Source organism: Myotis myotis, unplaced genomic scaffold (assembly GCF_014108235.1).
Source record: "Myotis myotis isolate mMyoMyo1 unplaced genomic scaffold, mMyoMyo1.p scaffold_m19_p_6, whole genome shotgun sequence".
NCBI classification, from domain to species: domain Eukaryota; kingdom Metazoa; phylum Chordata; class Mammalia; order Chiroptera; family Vespertilionidae; genus Myotis; species Myotis myotis.
In genome coordinates, this window is record NW_023416368.1 from 80,330,987 (window position 1) to 80,355,888 (window position 24,902).

Here is a 24,902-nt window from a genome sequence, read left to right on the forward strand (position 1 = left end):
TAACTTTTAGTTATCTTTATTCTTTTCTAAATCAACTGAGACTTTGGGGGGAAACTATGAAGTGGCAAAAACCTGAAAGCTGGTTGAAAAAGCCAACTCTTCTCTTCTGTGTCCACAGAAAACATGGGAGACTAGAGGGGTCTCCGTAAGAAAAGGCTCTGGCAGTTCCCTCGGGGCCATAGCCCTGCCTCCGGCTGCGCCTCCGGAAGCCCAGGGCCAGCGTGGATTGCACCAGGCCACATCCCTCTCAGAAAACCCTTCCCCTGCAATTTGCCTCAGATAAATATCAGCTTGTTTCAGCCATCAGGAAGTTTTGAGGGGGGCGGCTGAGAGCTTTACCATCTCCAGCGTTCAGAAGAGGGGAGCCTCAGCAGCAGCCCTGGCCTCCACTTCCTACCTCTGAGCCCTGAAGGGAGAAGGCTGGCCACCCCAAGGTGCAGAGACCTAGGAAGACCTCCCTACAACCAGCTGTGGACGAAGGGTTCAAGGCCCAAAAGAGTGGCGCCCTGGGTGGTCACTGGATTCACTGGGCGAGCAGAGGTGACTGAGGTGCAACCCGCCCACGCGTGCCGACAAGGGGGAGCAGAGGCCTTATCTACCGAACCTGCTGGGGGTTTCAACCACACCGAGCGCTTGGAAACCCAACACTTCCTTTCTGCAGAGTCGAGTGTCGGCTCAGCTGCCACTATGAAGAGTCGGAAGTGTCTGCTGCGAAGGCACAGGAGGCCCAGGACCCCCTTGGGCAGGTCACACTGCTGAGGGCAAGCAGGGTCGGCTGGACCAGCTCCATGACAGGAGGTGGCGGTGGCCGGGAAGTGGACCTCATGACAACCAACCACCTCACTGCTCTCAGGGCCTGCCGAGGGCCACCTTCAAGGGGACAGGTGTCAGGCGAGGGGACGACACACAGAAATGCCAGGCGGCACTTCCTCTGTTTTGGTGCAAGATGTCAATGTCTAGGGGTTCCCTCTGAGGCTTGGTCCTTTGAGAAAAGAGCAAAGCCAGGTCCTGATGCCACGCCCCTCCCAATTCTCTGTGGCCCAGCTGCCTGGGGGCTGGAGCCGTCCTCCAGGGATATTGTTCCCCCGGGGGTTGGACCAGAGGCTGACACCCGAAGAACAAATGGAACAAGTACAATGGGCTCGGTTTGCTTTTCCTTTCCCTGTTTTTTTTTTTTTTTTAAACCTAAGTAAGCAGGTTCTGAGACGACAACATGGGCAGCGTCACCCTTCCCCAGAGACCAGAGGGCCGAGGCTGCGACAGGTGGAAGAGGAAGTGAACGTTCCGCTGTGTGCACTCTCCTCCGGCTCGGTGGGACGGGCAGGGAGGAGCTGGTCCGTCCTGGGCGGGAAGGGCGGGTGGCGGGATTCACAGGTCACCGGCAGGATCACACGGCGGTGCGTGTGGGCGTGCTGGGCTGGTTCAGACGCAGCGTTTTACACAACCAGCCGGCAAAATCCACTTCTTCCACCTCAGACCGTTTGATGAAGCCATGGTTCTGAAAAGGAAGGAGAGGCGCCGTGAACAGCCTGGTGCCTGCAGGGAGGAGGAAGGGACCAGGCTTCTGCTCAGATCTGGCAGGCCAGCTGGGATGAAAACCCAAAAACAGTGAGAAAAGCCCCCCCCCCCCCCCCCCCCCCCCCCGCGCCAATGCAGGAGGACACAGTTGGGACAGGGAGCAGGGAAGTTCCATGCCTGAAGCCACAAAGATGTGGGACAGGGTGTCAGGGGACGGGGAGGCTGCTCTGAGCTCCCCGGAGCCCAGGACGCTGCCTCAGCACTGCTGACCCTGAGGCCAAGTCAGTCCCTGGGGGCCATCCTGACATGTGGAATGGTGAGCAGCATGTCTGGCCCCCACCCACTCAATGCCAGGAGCACCCCCAGTTGTGACGATCATAGGTGATCATAGGTGCCAACAGACGTAGCCTAGTATCCCCTGCAGGCAGAGTCCCCTGGATGAGACCATCTGATCTGGAAAAGAACTGCCTGTGTGGATAGCAAGTTCCCTACAAGTCCCATCCGGTGTGGCAGCCACCAGCCACAAGAGGCTCCTCGGCCCTTTAAATATGGCTTGTGAGGCTGAGGAACAGATTTGTGCATTCCACTTTGTTTTCAGGAATTTGCTAGCCACCCAAGGCTGGCGGTTCCAGCAGGAACAGCCGAGCACTCTAGCTTCCTGGTTCTGGGCTGGGTGGGGTGAACGAACGCTTTCTGAACAGGGTGTGCCTGGCAGGGGCGGCCCAGGACAGGAGGGCGGGGCCTCAGAGTCCACGGAGGGGTCTAGTCTTCCCATGTGACATTAAGGTCCGGACTGCTGCCTCCTCTGCAAGCCGGGGCAGGCAAGACCACCTCATCTTGCTGAAGGCTGGCGCAGGCTTGAGTGAAACACCAAAGCAGGGAGCGAACTCCTGTGGTTTAGGGCGGCAGGAGAGTGGGTGCAAAGGGAGCCCCAACAGCAGCCGGTTTTACTCAGGCAGGGAGACCTGGGAGGTTTCCTGCACAGCGTGCACGGAGAGCTGGGCAGCCGGGGGCACTACAGGGGGTTTCAACACAATCGCATCTCTCCATTTCGTGTTTGTATCTTTTACAACGAACACATGTCTCTTACACTGTATCCGCATTCTTTAGCACACATTACTGGAAAATCTATGTCAGACACAGTGAGAAGTTTCTAGAAAGGATCAGGCAGAGGCAGACCCCTTCCCACATGGTGCTCCAGGCAAGGCTTCCTATTTTGACCACAGCAAACCGTGATGACAACAAGGACACAGCCTGTTGCCACAACTAATAGTGGGGCGGGATTAGAGCAGGTGCAGGGCCTTCTCAGAGGAGGCCCTGAAGGCAAGACTCACAGACATGGAGCCGGGAGCCCTGAGAGGAACAGGGCGCATCCCTGGGGGCAGGACCATCCTGTGCAAAGGTCCTGAGGGGAAGGCAGGTTTCAGAGGCCACCTGGGTTTTCAAGGACATTGAATGGTGTGGGACATCAAAGGACAGCACCAGCCTCGTGGCCTCCCTGACCCGCAGGCGGCTTGAAAGCCCACGATGGAAGCGTCCAGAAGCCTTAGAGCCCATCATTCTGCAGAAACAGCCCCAACCACGCATGGCTGGGCCCTTCTGTTCCCCGAGGGGCTGAGAGGGCAGAGCCGGCTCTGGGTCATTCCCACTATGGGCCAGGAGGCCCACAGGGTCGCCAGCTGGACACACCCCCCATGACAAGAGCTGCTCAGGGCGCCTGGCCGGGCTTCCCTCTCCTGAGGAGGAGGGCGGGGCCCTGGGCGGCAGCTGAGCCCCGGGGACCCCGGAATCTGCAGCGTCACTCACCATGAGCATCTTCAGATCTGCTCGCTCAGCTGGGTTCTTAATGAGGCTGGGGTTCCATGAGGAGCAGCAAGACGGAGCATGGGGAGACAAGACAGCGCGGTGAGTTGGTGGCCATGGGGACTGCCATCACTCTGCTGCCTGTCCCCAGGGCGAGGGCTCCAGCACTGGCTGAGGTGTAAGGGCAGTGCGCCTTGGGGAGGGAGGGCGGGGTCTGAGACCACGAAAGAGGGAAGGGGAGAGGAGGTGGGAAACCCCCTGCTGCCGCTCAGTCAGAGGCCCAGCAGCAACTGCAGCTCCATTTCCATAAAACCCACAAGTTTGGGAGTCCGATGGTCAAAATGGAACCTTTTCCTTAAAAAAAGCAGAACTGCCTAAACGCAGCTGCTCCAAGCAGCTTGGGGCCGAATGGTAATTCTTCAAACACAGAGAAAACCTTGCATGGAGACAAAAATGTTCACACAGACAATGGATAACTGGATTTGTGCCACACAGTGTTGGCCGGAAGGCAGGAGGCCAGTGCACCTTCTCTGCCCAGAGCAGGTTTGCTGCTGGGAGCCACATAGGCTCCAGGTGCCCCTGGGCCGTGTCTGCTCATCCCTCTTCTTCAGAGGGAATAGCTGGCCACCTCCCAGACTCCGGCGAGGAAGGCTTGTTTAGAAGCTGGTGGCTTGTAGGGCTCGAGGGATTCGGGGAGCCTTCTGGCAGAAAGCAAGGTGGGAACAGCTTTATTGCCAAAGTGCCTGTACCCCAGGTTCACTTGGGTGTTGGGGGACGGCCGCTGGACACTGTGACTTGGCTTTGGAAAGGGAATCTGGGTTCTCAGGTGACCACAGGTGTCCCACCGGATGCTGCTGTCCACCTGGCGTTCCTGAGTGGTAGGCTCGGCAGAGGGGCTGGGCCAGGGCCAGAGAAGGAGACTTCTAGGTTGATGGCTGGAAGTGTGGGCGGCCCATTCCAGGAGGGCCCTTATGCTCCCCGAGGAGGGCCTGGTACCCAGCCCCACCCACCCGAGACCGCACTGGAGGCTGTGGCCCCTTACCATTTATTCACAAACTCCTGGAAGTCCTGGGTGAAGACACCACTGGGCAGCTTAGGAGGAGGCTGTGGGAGAGAACAGACAGGTGGGAGTCAGATGTTCACGCTGGTTCTGGAATTAGGGAGAAGGCACTTCCCAGCCTTGCTCAGGTGAGGACAGCACGGCACCTGGGGATCCTCAGGGCACACCTCTCCTAGCCCAGTCCCTTCACCCTGCTAGAAGCGGAGAGGGCACCCATCCCCTCTCCTGTCCAGCAGCTTCTTGGCAGGCCCGGCCTCCAGCTCTGCTAACTGGGTTGGCCTCTTCCAGGGTTTTCTTTCGAAAGGTCTCATTTAGGGATCACACTGGTTCTACAAGGAAGGAGAGCAGGGCTCACCCTCATTTATGGACAAGGGTGGTGTCACACTGCCTGAGCCACCCACCTGTGGGTGTCTTGAATGAGCTGAAGGTCTAGACTACAGGGGCAGCTAGTTCCAGGGGTCAGGGCCTGAAAGCTGGGGGAGCACGAGGAGCCTGGCCTGACACACACGTCCCAGGGTGGGGACGGTCATGCGCAGGATCAGAGGCGGTGGCCAGAGATTGTCCTGGTGAAACCCACAAGGCCTCCTCTTCAGCTCCTTCCACCTTCCCAGTCCTGGGACCCAGCCTTCCCGCTCAGGGAGGGAGGTGCTTGCTGGGTGGCACTGTCAGGTACAGGCAGAGCTGTGTCACCAGTCACCCCACCCTGGTCTGTCACCACCGACCTCTCAGCCCTGGGCCAAATCCCACACCACAGGCAGCCCAGCCACCCTGTTTCTTAGCCCTGCCTCCAGAGGGCCACTGAAAATACACGTCAGCCCAGAGTCCCAGGGAAGGTGCCCAGGCCTTGCTGAGAGGGAGGCTTCAGGGTCAGGTCCTGCTGCAGGCCTCTAAGGAGGCTGCTTCCATCCTTAGGCCTCGGTTTACCGGTCTGTACAACGGGAATATTCATACTGCCCTTCCAGGTGCTCTGTGCCTCCTTCCCAGAGAGGAGGGGGCACCTGGACTTTCCCCAAGGGAGTGGGACTATTTATGACTTCATGGACACAGACTCCAAGATGCTCAGAGAGATGATGGTGTCAGAGTTCTGGGAGTGGCCTGGCTTCTTGACCCTAATACTTGGCTATTGGCCTTGGAGGAGAGGGCTGCAGTGGGAATTCTGGGATTATCTTTATAAAAACAAAAAAATGTCCCTTGGGGAGGGGTGGATTTCTGCAGTATGGCTGGAAGTAAGACCATGTTTTTACACCTGATAACCTCCTATTGAAAAGAATGGTCTCCGTCTCTCCCCCAACAAAATCCTTAGACTATGTGTCAAATTCTCCCTTTTTGCTAATGTGTTCCTACAGGAATAACTTAATTCGTTGGCATGAAGACGTGCCAAAGGGCCTTCAGGTACCCACCTCGTTCACAATGTAGTCCAGCAGTTCAAAGATAGCCATAGCCGGTCGGCTGTCCACCCCGTGACCTGCCCAGGGGAGAAACAAAAATGGGGTGAAATGGGCGAGTGGCTGATGTGCTCCTGTTGGGCATTAAGTCTGAGTGTGCTGAATAAGCCAGCACTCTTCTCCCCACAATGCCTGAACCAGGGGAGGCTCCCCTGGCCTGGCTACTAAGTTCATTTCCTAGAAAAGTAAATTTACTCCTAATGAATTAATAAAACACCAAAATGAACAGGAGCGTTTTTGAGGAGTTACAAATTTGGCGCGGTGCTGCGCCCAGGTGGTGCCACGGCACAGCCCCTGCTTAGTGGCACCCAGGTGCAGCGGGGTGGGTGGTGGCGGTTTGCTGACTGCAGTGTGACCTTGCATGGAGCTTCGGGTGGAGACAGCAGTAGGCTGGCTGGGGGTGGCTGACCCCTGTCCTAGACCCAGCTGGCCAGGTCTGGGTTTGGCAGTTGGACTTCTCCTTCTGTCTTATCCTGAAATGGGCACGGAGCTGGGGCAGGGGCTGGAGGAGATGGTGGCAGGCCAAGGTGGCCTGGCATGACCCACCGTTCCTCCCAGCTGGGAAGGGGCCGAAGGGGAACACCAGGGAGGCCGCTGGGAGTTGGACTGGGAGGCTCGGGGGCAGGGCCTGAGGACACAGATGGGGGCAAGATTCTCTCCTTAAAGGAAATCAAGACACCCAGCAGTCTGGGTGCAGCCCCGGAAAGAAGGCCTGGACTAGAAAACACTGAAAATCACCCTCTGACAGCCAAGTGCCCATCAATGGTGAACAGATACACAACACATGGCCCAGGGGAATCTTATTCGGCCATGAAATGGAGTGAGGCACTGACACTGGGACAACGTGGATGGGCCTTGGAAACATGACGCTCAGTGAGAGAAGCCAGGCACGAAGGCCACAGGGTGTGATTCCATTTACGTGGAATGTCCAGAAGAGGCAAATTCAGAGTCAGGAAATGGATTCGTGGGTGCCAGGGTTGGGGATCCCTTTTGAGGTGATAGAATGTTTTGGAATTAGATAGATGTGATGGTTGGACAATCTTGTGAGGATACCAAACCCATTGAATTATACGCTTGAAAAGAGTGAATCATATGGTACTTGAATTTTATCTCAATAAAACTGTTATGAAACCAGCCGACCACAGTCCACTGTATGTTCCCTTGGACTCTTACTTAACTCAGTTCCCTTCCTGTCCAGCACTGTTCCCAGGCTCTGCCGCCTCAACTGCGGCCCTCCCCCTTGCCACCCTCCAAGTGTGGAAGCAGCAGCCTGAACCTCTCAGCCTTCCACCTCACAGGCGGCAGCTCTTGGTAACAAGAATCGTCTGGGAGCCCAGTGCCCCCCAGCCTCCTGTCCCCTCCCGTGCTGAGCTGCCGGTGTGTCCAACAAACCACCGAAGGAAATTCTGAATCTAGTTCCTTTCAATTTTGGGTCTCCTGGAAGGCCTGGCCCAAACACAGCAGAAGGCTCAGGGCAGTGGCTAGGCGGTGCGCATACGGGCATTCCCTGGGCAAGTCTCTCATTTTTTTGTGTGCTTGGACATTTCCGTGATAAAATGTTGGAAAATCCAACCCAACCAGTGGCTTGGCTGAGGGGTTGGCGTCTAGATCCCACCAGCTGGTGGCAACAGGTGCAGCTGTCCCGGATGGGACAGGTCGGGGGCGCTGCTTCCAGCACGGCCCTAGAAGCCTCAGGACCATCTGAGGACTGCTGACCGCAGTTAGCACGACCCAGGGGACAGGTGGTGCCAAGAAGGGCCAGAGGGGAGGCAGCTGCCACCCCCCAGCATGGCATTCCCCACGCTGGTCACTGCCCATCCAAACCGGAAGTGCTAGACTCAGGCCATACCACTGATGGGGCGTCCGGGGGGCCTCGGCCGCGGTGAGATGCTGTGAGGCTCTCCTTCTGCCCCATCGACCATGGGCCGGCCGAATATGGCCTCCAGCTCCTTGGCATCCGGCGGAGGGATGGGGTACCTTCCAATGGACAGCTCCACCAGGGACAAGCCCATGCTCCAGATGTCCGACTGCACCGAGTAGTGAGTGCCTTGCAGCCGCTCTGGCTGTTGGGTGAGACAGAGAGGAAAGAAAGGCCAGAGGGAGCCAGATGAACCTGGAAGCTGGGGGAGCTCACCAGGCCAGGGTGGATCTGAGTGTCTCTCATTGTTCCCTCAGACCCCTCCCCTGACCCCTGCTAACCCTTTAGAGACCAGAGTGATTCTGTATACTCCCTCCACCCGCTTTGGGAGAAGCTTCCAGTCAGGGCTGACAGCATCGCTTTAAAAACCCAAATCCTGCCGAAACTGGTTTGGCTCAGTGGATAGAGCGTCGGCCTGCGGACTGAAAGGTCCCAGGTTCGATTCCGGTCAGGGGCATGTACCTGGGTTGCGGGCACATCCCCAGTAGGAGATGTGCAGGAGGCAGCTGATCGATGTTTCTCTCTCATCGATGTTTCTGGCTCTCTATCTCTCTCCCTTCCTCTCTATAAAAAATCAATAAAATATATTTAAAAAAAAAAACAAAAAAACAAACAAACAAAAAAAACCCAAATCCTTGGCACTTTTGGGAAAGAACGATAGTGGAATGCGTCCTTTCCCACAGTAATCCCTAGACTAACTTCTCAGAATCTGCTTCAACTATCACCCGGTTGTTTCCTAAAACACCTGCGGTCTAGTTTCTTGGCTCAAAAATTACCTACTGCCCTTCTTGACTGGGTTTTTATTACCAGTGGGAAGAACCAGGCAGGCATTCCCAGAGACAACTGAGAGAGAACGTGGTGGAAATGAGAATTTCAGGGGAGAAATCCAGCAAAGGAAAAGAGAGCATATTACGGGAACATGCAGGCTCCTGGAAAGGCTTCTGGAAAACGGGGAAGAGCAAACGGGAAGGGGAGGGTATGGCACGCGATGTCAGACGCCTCTCAAAGGACTTACAGACATGTAGGATCGAGTTCCCACGAAGGAGTTGGCCATGGAGTCGATGAGCTGCCCGCTCACCCCAAAATCGCACAGCTTGATCTCCCCTCTGGAGTTGACGAGGATGTTAGATGGCTTCACATCTGAGAGCAGGGCCAGCGGGTGAGGCGTGGCTCAGGCCCACCCACTGGCCCGTGGCCCGGGAGGGGCTCCGCGCATCTTACCTCGGTGCATGATCTGGTGCTTTTCCCGGAGATACGCCAGGCCCCGCAGAACCTGTGAGGGAGCCACCGGGTGGGAGGTCAGCAGGCCGCGCCACAGGGGGGAGTCTGCCCTGGACAGGCCTGCAGGCCAGACCTCAGTGGCCACAGCATGTGGAACTAGCTCAGGGAACGCGTTTTCAGGTGGGGACGAGCAGAGGAGAGGCAAAGTGAGGGCAGTGACAGCCGCACTGGTGGGTACAGATGCCTCCCTCACCGATTCTCACATGACGACCCACCCACGAGGCAGACACTGCCATCCCCTCGGTCTCAGAGGAGCGGTCGAGGCCCACGGAAGCTGAGACAGGGCCCAACGCACTGTTAGGGCTATGAGTATGCGGCTGGCCACCCTGCCTCCGAAGAGAAGTTGTACCCGCCCAATAGGCGCCATCTGTTGAATGCTTTGGTTCCGGGCTATGCTAAGGACCCCCCGCCCCCCAAACTGATGGTGTCACCAAGTCAGAGAAGAAACACTCGTGATATTGCACTGGGAGACCCTGTGTGCCTGGGACCACATCATCAGGGTCCCATGCAACCTGGCACCTGGTATATGGGGCAGGAGAGCATTACCCCTATTTTATGGGCAAAGGGATGCCCCTGCTCAGTACCCAGCCAGTGGAGACTGGAGCTGGCAGTCTCCCTCTCTGCAGGGGCTGTAGCGACACACACCGCTGGCCATGTGGAGCAGGCATAAGTGAGAATCAAGTGGCAGAGCACGGGGCTATGAGCGCGTGCATGCACCCAGTGCTGCAATGGCGGGGACGTGGCGCCTGCACACTCACCGCAATGCTGACCTTCCCCAGGATCTCTTCTGGAATTCTCTTGGCTTCTTTCAACACCTGGTCCAGAGAGCCACCATCCTGGGGGCAGTACAGGAGAGAGAAAGCAAGCGCTGAGGAGGCGGCCAGGTGGGGCCGCTGCAGAGACAGATCCCAGAGGGACGCTGAAGTGGCAGATTTAAAAACGCAACATTTCCCTGGTTCCCGGAGAGCTGAGGCCTGCTTTGCTCCATGGGAAACAGAGGCCAGACCACAGCTAAAGGCAGCCCGTGGCTTCAGGATGGCACATCCAGGGCAGAAGGGGAGAGAGTGCCTGTGACTTGGCCTTGCTGAGGCTGCCACAGCGGCAGGCCCAGCCACCAGGAGGGCGCACCAGCTAGACCCATCTCCTTCTGGGCCTGGGTTCTTGTCACAGCCCAGGCAGGACAAAGACTGTGAGCAATGGCGATGCCCTGTAAGTGTCCAGCACAGGAGAAAGGCGGCCAAGCCAACTGGCCTCTCCCTTGCGGCCCCCTCCCCCACCTAGTTAGGAAGGGACCTGCTGCCCCAGGGCACAGAGGGATGACACCTCTGCCGCTTCCCTTAGGTCTTGTCCTCTGCCCACTGTGTTACACATGGGATTGTCCTGTAAAGGACCTGACACAGGTCCTTCCAGTTGATCCCCCACCCCGCCCTGGGCGTGGCCCCAAATCTACCCGACAATGAGGAAACAGGTGCCTTGTGCAAGGCTGCCTGGTAATAAATCTGGAAACCAAAACTCAGGGTGTTGCTGGCTCTGGCCGGGCGCCTCTTCAGAGGTGGGGCTCTGAGCATATGCCTGGCGGCCCCCTAGGACTTTAGGTGACATGGCTAAGTGCCAACCACAGGCCGGAGCTTGCCTTGGTTCCGCGGCATCCAGAGTGGAGCTGAGGGCAGGGTGGCCCCAGGCCTGCACTTCCTCCACTGCGCTGCTCTAGGAGCTCCACAGTGTCACTTCCTTGGGACACCTTCTGCTTCACCCGGGGCAGGGAGAAACCTTGGAGGTGCCCAGGTCTCCCCTCTGGCACCCCAGCTGTCTTCGTGGGAGTTTTAGGAAACCCAAATAGTTTGAAGCTTCAAGAATATGTGTGACTCTGTCAACAAGTAGGGGACCCAAACTTGTAGAGGGTGGGTGTGGCTGAGGAAGGCAGGAGGTGAGCCTGGTCTGACCAGGGTGCCCGGCCCGCCCCGCTCTACCTGCAGGGCAAGATGGAAATTCCTTCTATTCTTCTCATTTCTTGTTTTATCAATCAACCTTAAAAGAATTAAAAAAATTTTAAAACTGTAATCCCTGTTCCCTAACACAGGTCCTTCTCCATTCTGCACTTTCATCGAGTTGTGTATGTACACTGAATAAGAACATTCAGGGAGGAATCTCCAGAGAGGCTATGGTGAGGCACCCTGCTGGGGGCTCAGGAGTTAACTCAGAAGTCCTCCGTGTGAAGGACACTGCTCTCTTACATGGTCTCCCCTCAGCATTGGTAACACAGGCCCGGCCATTCTCTCTGGGGCTGTCCTGGGCACTGCGGGGTGCTGAGCAGCATCCCTGACCTTCGCCAGCACCTCCCTCATTGTGAGAATGTCCCCTGGGTGAGATGCCCTCGTCTACAGCTAAGAGGGTAAGTCATTCGCTCAAGTCACACGCACAGGATGTGGTACGGATGTCACAACTAGGTCGTTTTGACCCCTAAACCTGTCTCTATGCATGACCATGGTTTCATTTTGTGTGTATGTTTTAAGTGTACCTAAAGTCTTACTTTTATTAAGTGGTGGTATAAGAATACACATTTTTATAAAAATTTAAATGTAGATAAGTAACACCGATCCCCCAGGGATTCCACTTGCCTCCCCAGAAGTGTGCCTTACAGTCATCCAGATCCTCTGCACATGTGCACACACATCCACATGCACGAGGAAACAGAGTTTTACACAAATATAAGCGGGTTCGTAGCGCACATCTTTTCCTCCTTGGGGATGTTCTCATTGGATTCATACAGGCTGACTTTGTTTCTCACTGCAGAGTGGCCAGGTGGCATCCCTTCTCTGTCCTTTGCTGACAACGAGTGTCTGATTTTTTATTATTACAGAACAAGGGGGTGCTTTCTTCAGTGGGTTCAACTAGAGCCTCAGAGTAGTGAGTAAGCAGCTTCCCAGCTACTCCACCCTGAGATACCCACTGTCCTCTGGGTCCATGCCTGAATCTCCCCCAGATGAGACTTGGGCCACTCGGAAACTGCCAGCCCCGCTGTCCCCAAGCCCTGAAGGCCCCCACACTCTGGCCAGACGAGGCATGACCGTCTGTGCTGCATCTGGGCTTTGTTATCATTAGGACTCTCTTCTCAAAAGCTGCAGCTGGAACCTCCCTGAGGGGAAATTAGAGCCAACCCCACACTACCCTGAGTGAAGATGAAACCTCGCCCTCCTCAGGAAACAGTTCCACATGTAGGATATGGATTAGGTGGGCTGTCACGATGGTGAAAAAAGAGAAATGAAGACTCCGGTCTGGCAGCTCATTTGGTTAGTGTGTTGTCCAGATACACCAAGGTTGCAGATTCAATTCCCAGTCAGGGCACATACAAGAAGCAACCAATGAATCATAAATCAGTGAAACAACAAATTGATGTTTGTCTCCCCCCCGCCCACTTCAAATCAATAAATTAGAGAGAGAGAGAGAGAGATATGAAAGTGGCAGAAAAATATGGAGAAACGGCCCCAGTGACAATGGTGATATTTACTCAATGTCCTATGTGATGAGGGTCAAAGGAAAGGCAATACCACCGCCCTGGCTTGACAGGTAAGCAGGGGTGAGAATCTCCTCCAGTCATGTGCTGAGAGGCGGGCTGTGGGGCTGAGGCCTGACCCCAGGGAGTCATCTACCCCTTATGTGGGGCATCCCACAATAAGGTACCTGGATGCACAAAGCAGCAATGTCCCCCACACAGGGAAAACCTATGAACATGCAGATGGATTCTGGATGGGTTTATTCAACATAAATATACTGTTAAGGGCCCTGGCTGGTGTGGCTCAGTTGGTTGGAGCATTGTTCCATGTGCCGAAGGGTCATGGGTTCAATTCCTGGTCAGAGCACATATCCAGGTTACAGGTTCGATCCCCAATCAGGGCATGTATTGGAGGCAACTGATTGATGTTTCTCTCTCACATCAATGTTTTTTTCTCTCTCCCTCCATGCCTTCCTCACCAAGTCCCCCTCTCTCTTTTAAAAATGTTTTTATTGACTTTTTTTTTTTTTTTTTTTTTTTTTTTATGAGAGAGGAAGGGAGAGGGAGAGAGAGAAACAATGATGTGAGAGAGAAACATTGACCGGTTGCACCACTACCAGGGATCCAGCCCGCAACCTGGGTATGTGCTCTGACCAGGAATTCAACTGGTGACCTTTCCATGCATGGGTGACACTCAACCAATTGAGCCACACCAGCCAGGGCACCAAGTCCCCTCTTTAAGGTTCATCTTAGTCTTGAAAATCACTGGCCTCCAAGATTAGTGGACCGTAACTCCCATAAGGAGAAAGCGGGAAGCGCGGGCCTCACCTGGGCATGTCTTTTCATGGGGCATTATTCATTTCTTCTACTGTCCTCGTCTCTTATTATAAAAGCAAACCAAAAACCCAACTAGAAACTTTTAAAGGATGAGCACAATAAATAGGATGGCTAGCACTCGCCTCCTGCCTCCTGGTGGCTTGGACTGTGTGCTGCTAGGGTGCAGATGCCTAGTGCTGGAGACCAATGTCTTCCATTCACCAAGAACAGATGGGGGAGGAGAGGGGTGCTACACTGTGCCGCTCCCCCTTTGCTGTAAGGGAATGAGGTGGCTTCAAATTCTAACGATATTCAGGGAGAACAGGTAGGGGTGGTCAAGAGCACTGGAGAGGGAGGAGAGAAGAGGAGGACAGGGAGAAGGGAGGGCAGGGAGGGGGAGGAAGAAGGAGGAGGAGCTAAGTATAGAGGCTCTCCTCAGATCATAAAGTGACTTCCTTCCTTTCCCCTCCTTGATTCTTGTCTACACAGTGACTCTGCCCTCAGGCGCGCAGATATGCTCTCCCTCTCCTAGGTGAGGAAAGGGGCTCCTCCAGGGTGTTGCCTGGTGGGGATCTTGATGCAGGGGGTGGGGAGCATCTTCTGGCGGGCACTCCCTCCAAGCGGTTACCCAGGAAGGCTGCTCACAATGCATTCCTTGCAGCCACTTGCTCAATTTCGTTTCCTGCCTTCATTACAAAACTGTCAGGGGACAGCACATTTGCACGGCATAACTGAAGCTGCTTAGGCCATGCGCCGAAAGCCACACTGCGCCCTGGTTTTGCAAGGGCCCTGCCAGCCCTGAGCCCATCCAGCCGGGCAGCAGGCAGTCTGGTATCTGCTCAACTGGGCTGCCAGAGGGTCGGAGGCATTTCCCCCCAGGGCCTTCAGCTCTCACCACTTCTGCTTTCATTACACCCAATCCCACCCACTTCTGAACTTCAAGACCAAAGTTTCTTAATTAGGGGCACAGCCGACGCTACTGCGGTGGTTTGAAAAAAACGACTGGTGCCCAGGCTCCACCCGAGTTTCTAATCCAGATCTGAGCTGGGGGCAGACCTGGTCCCAGGTCTGTCTTTAAAACAGCCCCCAACTCTTTGGAAACACTGATCACATTTCCAATCTCATGTACCCTCGGGCCCCATATTCCACTGGTAGGACTTTACCACTCAGGGATGCCTGTTTCCGTGCAAGAACATCCAAGGCAGCATCATTCAAAATGGGCAGAGATCAGAAACAATCCCAGCGTCCACCAGCAAGAGTTTAATAAATTACCTGACAGGTCAATGTGGTGCCAGAACACCAGACTGGGGAAAAGAGCCGGCTCTATGTGCCGACAGGAAATAATTTCTGCCTGGTACCCAGTGAGAGAGGAAAGTTGGGAGGGCGTCTGGCATTTAAAGATGAAGGAACCTAAACATATGCACTTGCATGGCATTGACTATCTCCAGGAGGATCTCCTTGGAAAGAGGTGCACTGTAGCCTCTGGGGACAGAACCCTGAAGGACACAGGCAGGGGACTTCCTCTTCACCAGCCACCCTCTCATTCTACATGAACCCTTTGTCTTGCCATGTCTCCCTGGTTGCAAGCCCAGGTGGCTCTGGGACACTGGCTGGGCCCCTCGGCTCCAGGTGCCCCGCCGCGCTCACCATGTGCTCCATGCAGATGCTGATCTCCCCGTCGCTGTAGAAGGCCCCGTAGAAGCCCACAATGTACGGGGAGTTGCACTCATGCAGCACCTGCAGCTCGCGGATGATCTGGTTCCGGATGGCTGGCTTGATCTCCAGGTGAATCAGCTGCAAGGGAATGGGAATCGGGTTCAGAAGCAGGCTTCTGAGGGGCACCGAGGGGCGGGGGGGGGCTTTAGTCCTCTGCCCTTGAGGTGCTCATGACAGCATTCAAGACGTCAGCTACCCTCCCCTAGGTATCGATCTACCCAGGAGAACTGAAAACACAGATCTACGTACACACTTGTACATGTGTTCACAGCAGTGTGAGTCACAATTGCTAATACACGGACGCAACCCAAGTATTCATCAACTGGTGAATGGACAAACAAAATGTGGTCCATCCTCACACCGGAATATTATACAACCATGAAAAGGGGTGAAGCACTGACGCTCACTACAACATAGACCAACCTTGAGAACACTACGTTCAGTGAGAGAAGCCAGACACTAAAGGCCACACAGTGTGTGATTCCATTTATGTGAAATGTCCCAAAACAGGCAAATCCAGAGACAGGAACTGGATTGGTGGTTGCCAGGGCCTGGGGCTAGGGCTTCTTTTGGGGGTGATGAAAATATTCCAAAATCGGTGGTGGCAATGTTGTGAATATACTGAAAAACACTGAATTATACACTCTACAAGGGTAAACTGTCCAGTAAGTGAGTTACATCTCAAATAAAGTTGTTTAAAAAACTCATCAACAGAGCAAACGTTTTTTAATTGGTTATAGGGGAAGCTCTGTTAAGAGGAGCTCTCTTTCCACCAAATCATGTGAAGTCAGGAAATGGCCGGGCAGGGGATTACTTCACCCCTGCTCAGCCCCTCATTCTGGGGCAGGTTTCTCTGGAGCCCTTCCCACTTCCAGGTAGAGCAAAGGGAGAGAGCCTCTGGTCACCTCCTGAGGATCCTAGCCGCCCTTCCACTTGAGTTCAATCCAGCAGCCAAGAGTGTCACCAAACTCATTACATTTCAAAAGGTGAGAAGCCCAAGGACCATCTGGAGACACGCAGAAAAGATAGCAGCCAAAACACCCAGAGCAATGCTTAACTACAAACCCTAGGCAAGCCAAGATCCCCTACCCAGCGATACAGAGTGAAGGCTGTGGGTCCAGGTCCTGGCTACTTAGAATCCTAGATGCTCAGCCATCATGGTAAGTTAAGAAAAAGGTGGGATTTATACCCCTTCGCCAGAGGGGCAGAGGCAGATCACATGTATCTGAAAGTGATTGCCATCAACTCAGATATTTACATAAAGTCAGTTACAACAGAGGTCAGTGATGAGGAAGACAGCAAAGATGACCCTGGTCGGAGATATGCCATCGGGAGGAAAGAGAAGCAGGTGAAACAACCCCAAAAGGTGGGGGTGCGCCAAAGGAGGAACCATGGAGAGGTGATCTGGAGCTCAGGTGACACTGGGACCAGCGTTCCAGAAAGAAAGACAAAGAATTGCCTGTTTGAGGACACCAAGGCACGAAGGGGTGTGTACCAAGTTGGAGGGGAGGGAGGGGGAGTCACAGGGTATGTGTGGGAAGTGTCACCTGCTCACAGGCCCATGCCAATGACCCTTGCGACCTTGAGTACTCTGGCACGTCCTAGCAGCATGGTGCCTGGTGCCCCCACCATGCCCAGGCAGTACTTCCTTGATTGGGACCCTCCAGCCCCCAGGGCCCCTCAGGCATTTGGTTCTCCACCCAAACTAGCCTGCAGAGCCCAGCCTAACTACCCTCCCCGGGACACTGCACACCCCCACGGCCACCTCCAGGACCGCAACCACACCAGGACTCCAGTATGCTCTCTCCTTCGGAGGGACTGCATCCTCGAGGAGATGCCCAACATATGCACACATATGTGCTTCGAAGGGTTGAGATGCTGGGTCTGAAAATGAAGCTCTGATGTTTGCGTGGAAGATGGGAAGCTGATGCATAGGCAGCGCAGGATGATGGAGACCCGGGCCGTCCAACAGAAATATACCATAAGCCACATACATAATTTAAAAATCCATTAGCTGCCATATTAATGAAGTAAAAAGAAGCAGGTGAAATGAATTTTTCATGTCTTTTGTTTAATTTAGTGTAATGTATCAAAAAATTGACATGTGATGGACGTAAAAATATTAATGACTTTTTTTTCATACCAAGCCCTTGAAATCTGGTGTGTGTTTTTTGCACATGTAGCACATCTTAACTGAAACTGACCACATTTCAAGCGCTCAGTAGCTGTATCTGACCCAGAGTGGCTCTTGACTAAGAACTTGAAAGGAGCCACAGATGAATGAGTGGCAGGGGCGCGAGAGTCCACCAGGCTTTAGAGAAGAGGAAGGGTGGACAAAACTGAGAACTGCACAGGATCCCAGAGGTCCTGGAAGCCTGGAGTAGGGTGAATGTGAAACAAGGCCCGGGAAGCGAGAGGATTTCAGGAAAATTGTAGAGGCAATGTAGTAAAAAAAAAAAAAGGGAGGGAATGTAGGGGCTGTGCTACGTGATCTGTTTTAACGGGTCTTATAAAGCAAACCTTCTGGATTGAACAGGAGTGGGCACTGAGGGTGTGCAGAGGAAGAGCAGGAATGGGAAGGCACGTGTGCTCACAATTCGCCTTGGTGACAACCCTGGGTGGGGCACCCAATTCACCCTGATAACAACCCTGGTGGGACAGGGTAACTGCCCCCACTGCACTGATGAGCAAGTTCAGGTTCTGAGACATTCAATTTCATTCCCACGGACACCCAGCTGGTGAGCAGTCAGGTCAGGATTGGGGCTGAACTCATGAACTGCCAGAACCCATCCTCTTTCATAGCACCCTTCTGGGGCCAACCCAGCCCCACTTGCTGGTTAAGTCAGAAGAGTGCTGGAAGTTCAAACCAAACACATAGCCTGTCTAGGAGTTTCAGGCAGTTCCTACTGCAGGACAGGGGATCTGAGCTAGGAAAGAGGGACATGGATTCTGGAGGTAAAACCCTGACAGCTTCCACAGGGTCAGGGTCAGCCATGAAGGTTCAATCCAATTCCGCTAAGACCCAAACTAGCTTCAGTTTTCTCACCTGTAAAATGGAGAGGTCACTCCATTTAAATGAGAACACGTGTCAAGGTTTTAACACTGGCTTTGACACAGGGCAGCTAGTATTACTATGTGGCCTGGAGTGGGTCACATGACCTTCACTGTAGAAGCAAGTACACATTCCTTTGCTCCAAGGAGAGGGGGATGAAGGGAGCCCTGCTGCGTAACAAATATGCTAAACTCTCCGAAGAGCTGCCCTGGCCCAGGTCTCGCACAGGTTTCGTTCCTAGGGCCTCAGAAGAATGCAGGAGTTAGTGAGCCATGATAGGTCAAGAAAAAATTTATGAACAAGCCTGACTGTAGAAATTGAGAGACTGGTTTTCTTGGGCCTTACCGAACTGGTCTTGTTGCTTCCCCAGCCCGTCCTACTGGTTAGGATGATCCTCTGCCAATCACAGGGAGCGGAGGGATGCTGGCCCACAGAGCAGGAGCTGTATGGGCGTCCAGGAGCTCCACCCAACCCTCACACACCTGCGGGCAGGCTGCCTTTGGAGATCTGATAAGCCTACACACTTGGAATGTGTGGAATTTATACCAGGCTTCCCGGGAAATTCGGAATTCCAACCAGGGTAGTGGAGGAAGGAATGAGGCCACTGTTTCTTAAAAACTGTTTTGTCTTGCCAATTCTCCCATCTGTGCCCTCAGCTGAATAAAGGCAGCAGACCTCCAGGTGGACTGGCATTCCAGATGGATTAAAAGGAGCCCCTGACCCCCAGAGCGGTCCAGGGCTCCTGGGCCATAAGGAGTTACAGCCCCAGACCACACAATACCCAGGTGGACAGCCTTCTCGTTCAACGTATTTGCCAACTGCCTGCACTGTTCTGACCGCTGCTGGGAGGAGGAGGTTAAGATCTACAGGAAACAAAATCTGAAGTCCTGACCCTCATTTATTGGACCTTTAAAAAAAAACCCCAACTTTTTATTTTGAAAGAATTAAAGAAGCAGAGGGAAGTTGCAAAAACAGCAGAGTCCCACGCCCTTCCCCCCGACAGTGACACCTTCTATGATGAAGAACCATACCAGGAACTGACATTGGGACAGCACCACCGCCAACTTAACTTCAGAACTTCTCTGTCCCCGTTTTAAAGCCCGCCATCTTACTTCAAAGGCTTTCATAAAGCTGGAGACCAGTGGTTCTCAACCTTCCTGATGCCGTGACCCTTTAACACAGCTCCTCATGTTGTGGTGACCCAACCATAAAATTATTTTCATTGCTACTTCATAACTGTAATGTTGCTACTGTTATGAATCGTAATGTAAATATCTGATATGCAGGATGTATTTTCATTGTTACAAATTGAACATAATTAAAGCATAGCGATTAATCACAAAAACAATATGTAATTATATATGTGTTTTCCGATGGTCTTAGGCAACCTGTGTGAAAGGGTCGTTCGACCCTCAAAGGGGTTCTAGAACTGCTGCTGTAGACAAATTCCCAGATTCACGTCTATACAAGGCTTGTTGGGAACACCTGGAAGATTCCTCAGCTGGCCTGAGAGAACCCCGGGTCCCTGATACAAACTCTGACCAGCACTGCTCTCAAGTCTCTCTCCCCGTCCCCCTCCCTGAACCTCAGACCTGACTTTTATTCCTGGTGCTTTGGGCAATGGCAGACCAGAGATTTCTGGGGCTGCTCTGGTTTTGAAAAGGCTGCCTGCGCTAACAGGACAGAAATAGGCTGCAGGAGGAGGGCAGTGCTCTAGAGGCAGGAGAATAGCTACAGAGCTAAAACCCATGGAAACCAAGCTCATCATTCCCAGGAAAGGCGGGACCTGCTCCGGCCCACCAGGCACGGGGTGGTCAGGTTTCGGAGAATACGATTTGGAAATGACAAGACAGTGGGCTTCCAGAAATAGGTGGCTTTCGATGTCTGAAAGAACATGACTGAGTGAGTGAAACAACTGCTCAGCATGAAGCCCCCGCAGTTATGTGTTTGGAAGCCACTGTCCCCAGATAGTCACATCCTTCTCGTCCACTCCTTATTCTCCCAGGGTTGTTCCCGAATGTTTAATGGGAGGCTGCACTGTGGCACAGAAGCCTAGATGAGGGAGGCTCAGGACTTCTCAGAGCCAAGGTTTGTACTAAGGGTGGGGTGACGGTTGATTTAATGTGTCCACAGTATCCAGCTGTCTGGTCAAACACCAGTCTAGATGTCACGGTGAAGGTATTTTTCAGACGTGATTTAACATGGAAATCACCTGACTTTGAGAAAAGCAGACAACACCCCCCACAAGTGGGCAGTCTCATCCAATCAGCTGAAGGCCCGAAGAGAAAAGACTGAGGTCCCCCAAAGAAGAGGGAATTCTGCCTCCAGACTTAAGTTGTGACATCCTCGTGCTTCTGATCCTCTGGAGAACTCGGACTAACACAGGTGGTTTAGTTACCCCATTGCCCAGGGACCATTGCAGCACAGGCCCTGTCTTGGGTCTGCAGTGTTTTCTCCTGGTTGTGAAATCAGGTTGATGCCAGCTCTAAGGGGATTTAAATCTCATCCTTTCTTCCTGAAAACTCCCTCAGCTTTCTGGGAATCTGAATTTAAGCCGCCCCGAAGACAAAGGTCAATAATAGAGAGGAAGAGCCGCTTGAGGAAAGCCAGCATTGCCGCATTCTAACTGGAAGCAGAACTCTTTTTCAGGAATGAGAACCCACCGCTGATGGGAGGGCTTCTGAGCACAGGAGCCAGCAGAAGACAGAGGCCGGCACCTTTCAAACTGCTCTCCTGTTCCCAGGGACGTGCTCCCACCCCATGTCACCCACAGAGCATAGGGACAGAACACCTGCCTTGCCACAGGCCACCTCTCACCTTTCTTGCCATGATGAGGCCTGAAGGTCTGTGCTGGACCTTGGTGACCACCCCGCCGTTCCCGGCTCCCAGCTCTGAGATCCTTTCGAAGTCATCATCCTTGAGCTCCCCAACCTTGGCCTTTTGGGTGAGGAAGGCTTCCAACCGCTTCTTCTGCTGCTCATCAAGCTCTAGTTCCTCTAGCTTCTTCTGGAGGTCCACCAAGTTTGCTCTGCAGAGACCCAACGGCAAGGATTAGTGAAGAGGGTGCAAGCTGCCCAAGTGACTCAACCCGAGCTGAGGGTACCTGTGGCCAGGTCCTGGGTTTGCAACCAGGAGGATGCAGAGATGAATCAGATTTGATTCTTGGGCTTGAGGGGCTGATGATCTAGCAGAAGAGAAAGAAGACCTGCATACACACAGCTGACCAGAAGAGAAAGCTGGCTCCCCGAGAACTGAGGCCACTGCCCCTCTCTCTGCTCACAAAGGTTAGGAGACCTCAGGACCTGGAGGACCAGCTCTGGTTCAATGGCCCTGTAATCAGGTTCAGGAGTCCTCCTTCCTGATGCCAGGGTTCCCTACCTCTCTAGAGGGAGACATGGAACTGGGGAGACACGACTGGGCACCAGGGGAGTGAAGGCCCAGGCCAGGATGTCTATCTTCATGAGGATGGAAGAGCAAACTCCTTTTTAGTGGCCTTAGAGCAAAGAGCAAGAACCAATGGGCAGAAGATAGAAGTTGTAATCTACATGAAGAGCGGACTGATTTAAATAGTGCAGATAATTCCAGGGCATTCCACTCAACCAGCACACTCTTATTATACCCCAAGCACACTGTAAACATTAGGCATTTATACCCACACACATTTCTGGGCCGGTTATTAAAAAACCCACATGTGCATTGCACTTTATTGGGTGATTCAAGGAATTTTCAAAAAAAATTTGACGATTAGCTATTTTCACTAATGCCTTGGGGTAAAAAGCAGCTCCTTGTAACAGGCAGGTAGACTTTAGCACGATGCACACAAGAACCAACCCAGTGCCGTCCAAACACAGAATGTAAACAACATGTGCAATTTAAAATTTATAAGCACATTAAAAATATATATCAAGTGAAATTAACTTTAGTTCATTTGGTCTAACCCATCAAAACATATTTTGCAATGTGCAACAAATATAAACAAATTCATGAATATCAATCCCCAAGTGACTATGATTCACTTACAACTTAAAGAGGTTTGAGCAAAGGGGCACCCAGGCCAGGAACAAGATAACCTGCCACTGGGCAATGCCACCTGAGCTGGTACTGCAAAGAGGTGGCTGGAAGGCAGGTGTCATTTGCTGAGCAAGTAAACCAGAGCTTTATAAACACCATCACACTATCTTGTTGAATTCTCTCAATCCTCCTGGGAGGCGGGGTCTCCTGTAGACCCAGCTTATGCTGAGGGAACAGGCCCAGGGAGGTTAAGTAACGAGCCCAAAAGTCACAACGCTAGCAAGTATATGCTTCCCGATTACACAGTCTGTGTTCTATTTTTTTTAAATTTTTTTAAAAAATGTATTTTTATTAATGGAGAAAGGAAGGGAGAGGGAGGGAGAGATAGAAACATCGATGAGAGAGAAAACCATTGATTGGCTGCCTTTTGCACACGCCCCTTACTGGGGATCCTGGGGATCGAGCCTGCAACCCAGGCATGTGCCCTTGACTGGAACTGAACCTGGGACCCTTCAGTCCCCAGACTGACACTCTATTCACTGAGCCAAATCAGCCAGGGCCAGTCTGTCTTCCTGATGGCCCTCGCTCATCACAGTGTCCTCCTAAACCAAGACCGGGGCCCAGCAGGTGTTCACTGGACGCCTGGTGAACCAAGACCTCAATGAAGAAGGAATGAGAAGGACTCTGATGGACGGAAGAGAGAAGCAGAGGAATGAATGAATGCGACACAGTTCCTTCACTGGAGGGTCGAGAGACAACTTTTGAGGCCAAACTCTGGAAGGTCTCCAGCACTGCCCTATGACATCCAAAATGCATTCTGGAGTCAGCTGATTAATCCATTTTAAATTTAATGGCAACTCAACTGTGGTTATAAAAAACCCTGTAATCCCAATGGCTGGCTTCCTCTACTGGGGGAATTCTTGAAGGGATGGAAATCAGACACCACATTAAAAAAAAAAAAAAAAAGAGAGAGAGAGAGAGCGAGATATTATCAAGAAAGAGCTGTCTTATAAGAAGAGGAGTGCATTTTTTTACTATAAGGAACACGTCCCCACATTGAGCTATGCGCTTGGACACAGAGAAAGATGTCAACTCACACACATATACATCAAGACTTGCGTTCTTACCTTCACCCTCACCTTACCCCTCACCCAGGTTGCAGAAGGCCTCGTCCCCTGAGAGGCACCAAACATGCCACTCACCCATGCACACAGAAAGGGACCACACCTGGTTTTCATGGGAGTCACACCACAAGCACAGTAAAGTGCCCCTGGCCCGGGGCCTCTGGGCTGTCCTGCTCTGCTCCACCACGCAGAACAGGAGTGGGAGGCCCTAGGGACTTCAGGGGTCAAGCAGTCTCCCTGGTGTGACTTCCCACAAGATCCTGCCGTCCTGTCATCCCACCACCCAGGGATCTTCCCTTCTCTGTCCCCTTCTCCACAGATCCTCCTGCTTCCCTCAACTGCCTCAAGCCTCTTGCACTTCTCCAGCCCCTCAAGGCGTTGCTCACCCATTAGATCAGAATCTCTGCTCATCTGCTGTCAGAGGTGCCAGCAGGGTCCCCACTTCTTCCCTAGATGTCTCCTATTGCCCCCCACAACCCTGCCTCTCCAAGTTCTCCGCACTCCCAGCTTCCCCAGCCTCCTCTGGACCTCACCACTCTCCCCAGCTTCAGGGGCTTCACCCCCCAACTAGCAGGATTTTCTCAGGCTTCCTTCCCCCCAAATTCCCTCAGGGAGCCTTCCCCCTACTTACTCCACCGCTCAGGGATCCCTCCCACATCCTCATCTCTCAGGCATCTCTTTCCCTTTTCCTGGTCTTCAATGGACTTCCTCGCCCATCCTCACTCCCAGGGGCCTCGCTCACCTGTTCAGGGTATGCAGGGACCCCTCCCTCCACCTCCCTATTCAGGGACCCCCCCCCCCCTAACTTCTGATTTCACTCCTAGGGACACCTGACCCATCCTCTCCTCTCAGGAACCCTCCCCCAACCATCACCCAGGATTCGCTACTCAGGGACTCCCCCCAACTCCAATTTCAGTGCTCAGTGGCCCCACACCCCATCATTTTCCTGCAGGGACCTCATTTCACCCCGGTTCACTACTCAGGGAACCCCCCTCATCAAAATGTCACTATTTAGGGCCCCACACCTCCTCATCTCCCCACAGGAACCTTCCCTCACTCCAACCTCACTACGGGAACCCCTCCCACCTTCACCACCCCTCCCCCCCCACCCCCTTCTCTCAGGACCCCTCCCCTGACCTCACCACTCAGGGGCTCCTCTCCTCCCACCCCATCCCCTCCTCTCAGGACCCCTCCCCTGACCTCACCACTCAGGGGCTCCCCCACATTCCACCCCCTCCTCTCAGGACCCTACTCCTGACCTCCCAACTCAGGGATCCCACCCTCCATCCTCGCCCGGCCCGGCCCACTCACTCGGAGGCGCCCTCGCTGGTGGGGGATGGGCCCTCGGCGATGGCGGGGTTGATGGTGAGCGCCGGCAGCACCGGCTTCCTCCGGGCCAGCATCGGGGCTCCGCGGGCCGGCGGCGGCGCCTCTAGCCGGGGCCCATAGGGGGCGGGCCGGGAGCGGGCGGCGCCGACACGATCCCGGAGCTGAGGCCGCGGCCGAGGCCGGCACCGGGGCGGCGAGGGCGGGGGCGCTGCGGACCGGGGCCGAGGAGCGCCGCGGGGCGCGGGGACGAGGCCGATGCACCGCCGCCGCCGCCGAGGCCGGACCGAGGCTGACGCTGCAGCCGGAGCCCCGGAGGCACAGGCGGGGAGGGGGAGC

At 53.9% G+C, this 24,902-nt stretch overlaps 1 protein-coding gene across 2 annotated transcripts; it reads right to left on the minus strand.

Annotated features, from left to right (window-relative positions):
• Positions 1-24,902, minus strand: MAP2K2 (mitogen-activated protein kinase kinase 2). 2 transcript variants are annotated; one of them, XM_036312797.1, is made up of 12 exons: positions 24,549-24,902; positions 21,206-21,286; positions 20,920-21,130; positions 14,982-15,128; positions 9,784-9,861; positions 8,966-9,017; positions 8,760-8,884; positions 7,676-7,889; positions 5,782-5,846; positions 4,364-4,425; positions 3,325-3,370; positions 1-1,498 (listed from the first exon to the last, which is right to left on the minus strand). In XM_036312797.1, exons 1-12 carry the CDS (start codon positions 24,638-24,640, stop codon positions 1,388-1,390), a joined length of 1,284 nt encoding a protein of 427 aa, XP_036168690.1. In that variant the 5' UTR covers positions 24,641-24,902; the 3' UTR covers positions 1-1,387. The 2 variants fall into 2 exon arrangements, with proteins under 2 accessions (XP_036168690.1, XP_036168691.1); XM_036312798.1 differs by lacking the exon at positions 21,206-21,286 and having other exon boundaries at positions 24,549-24,901.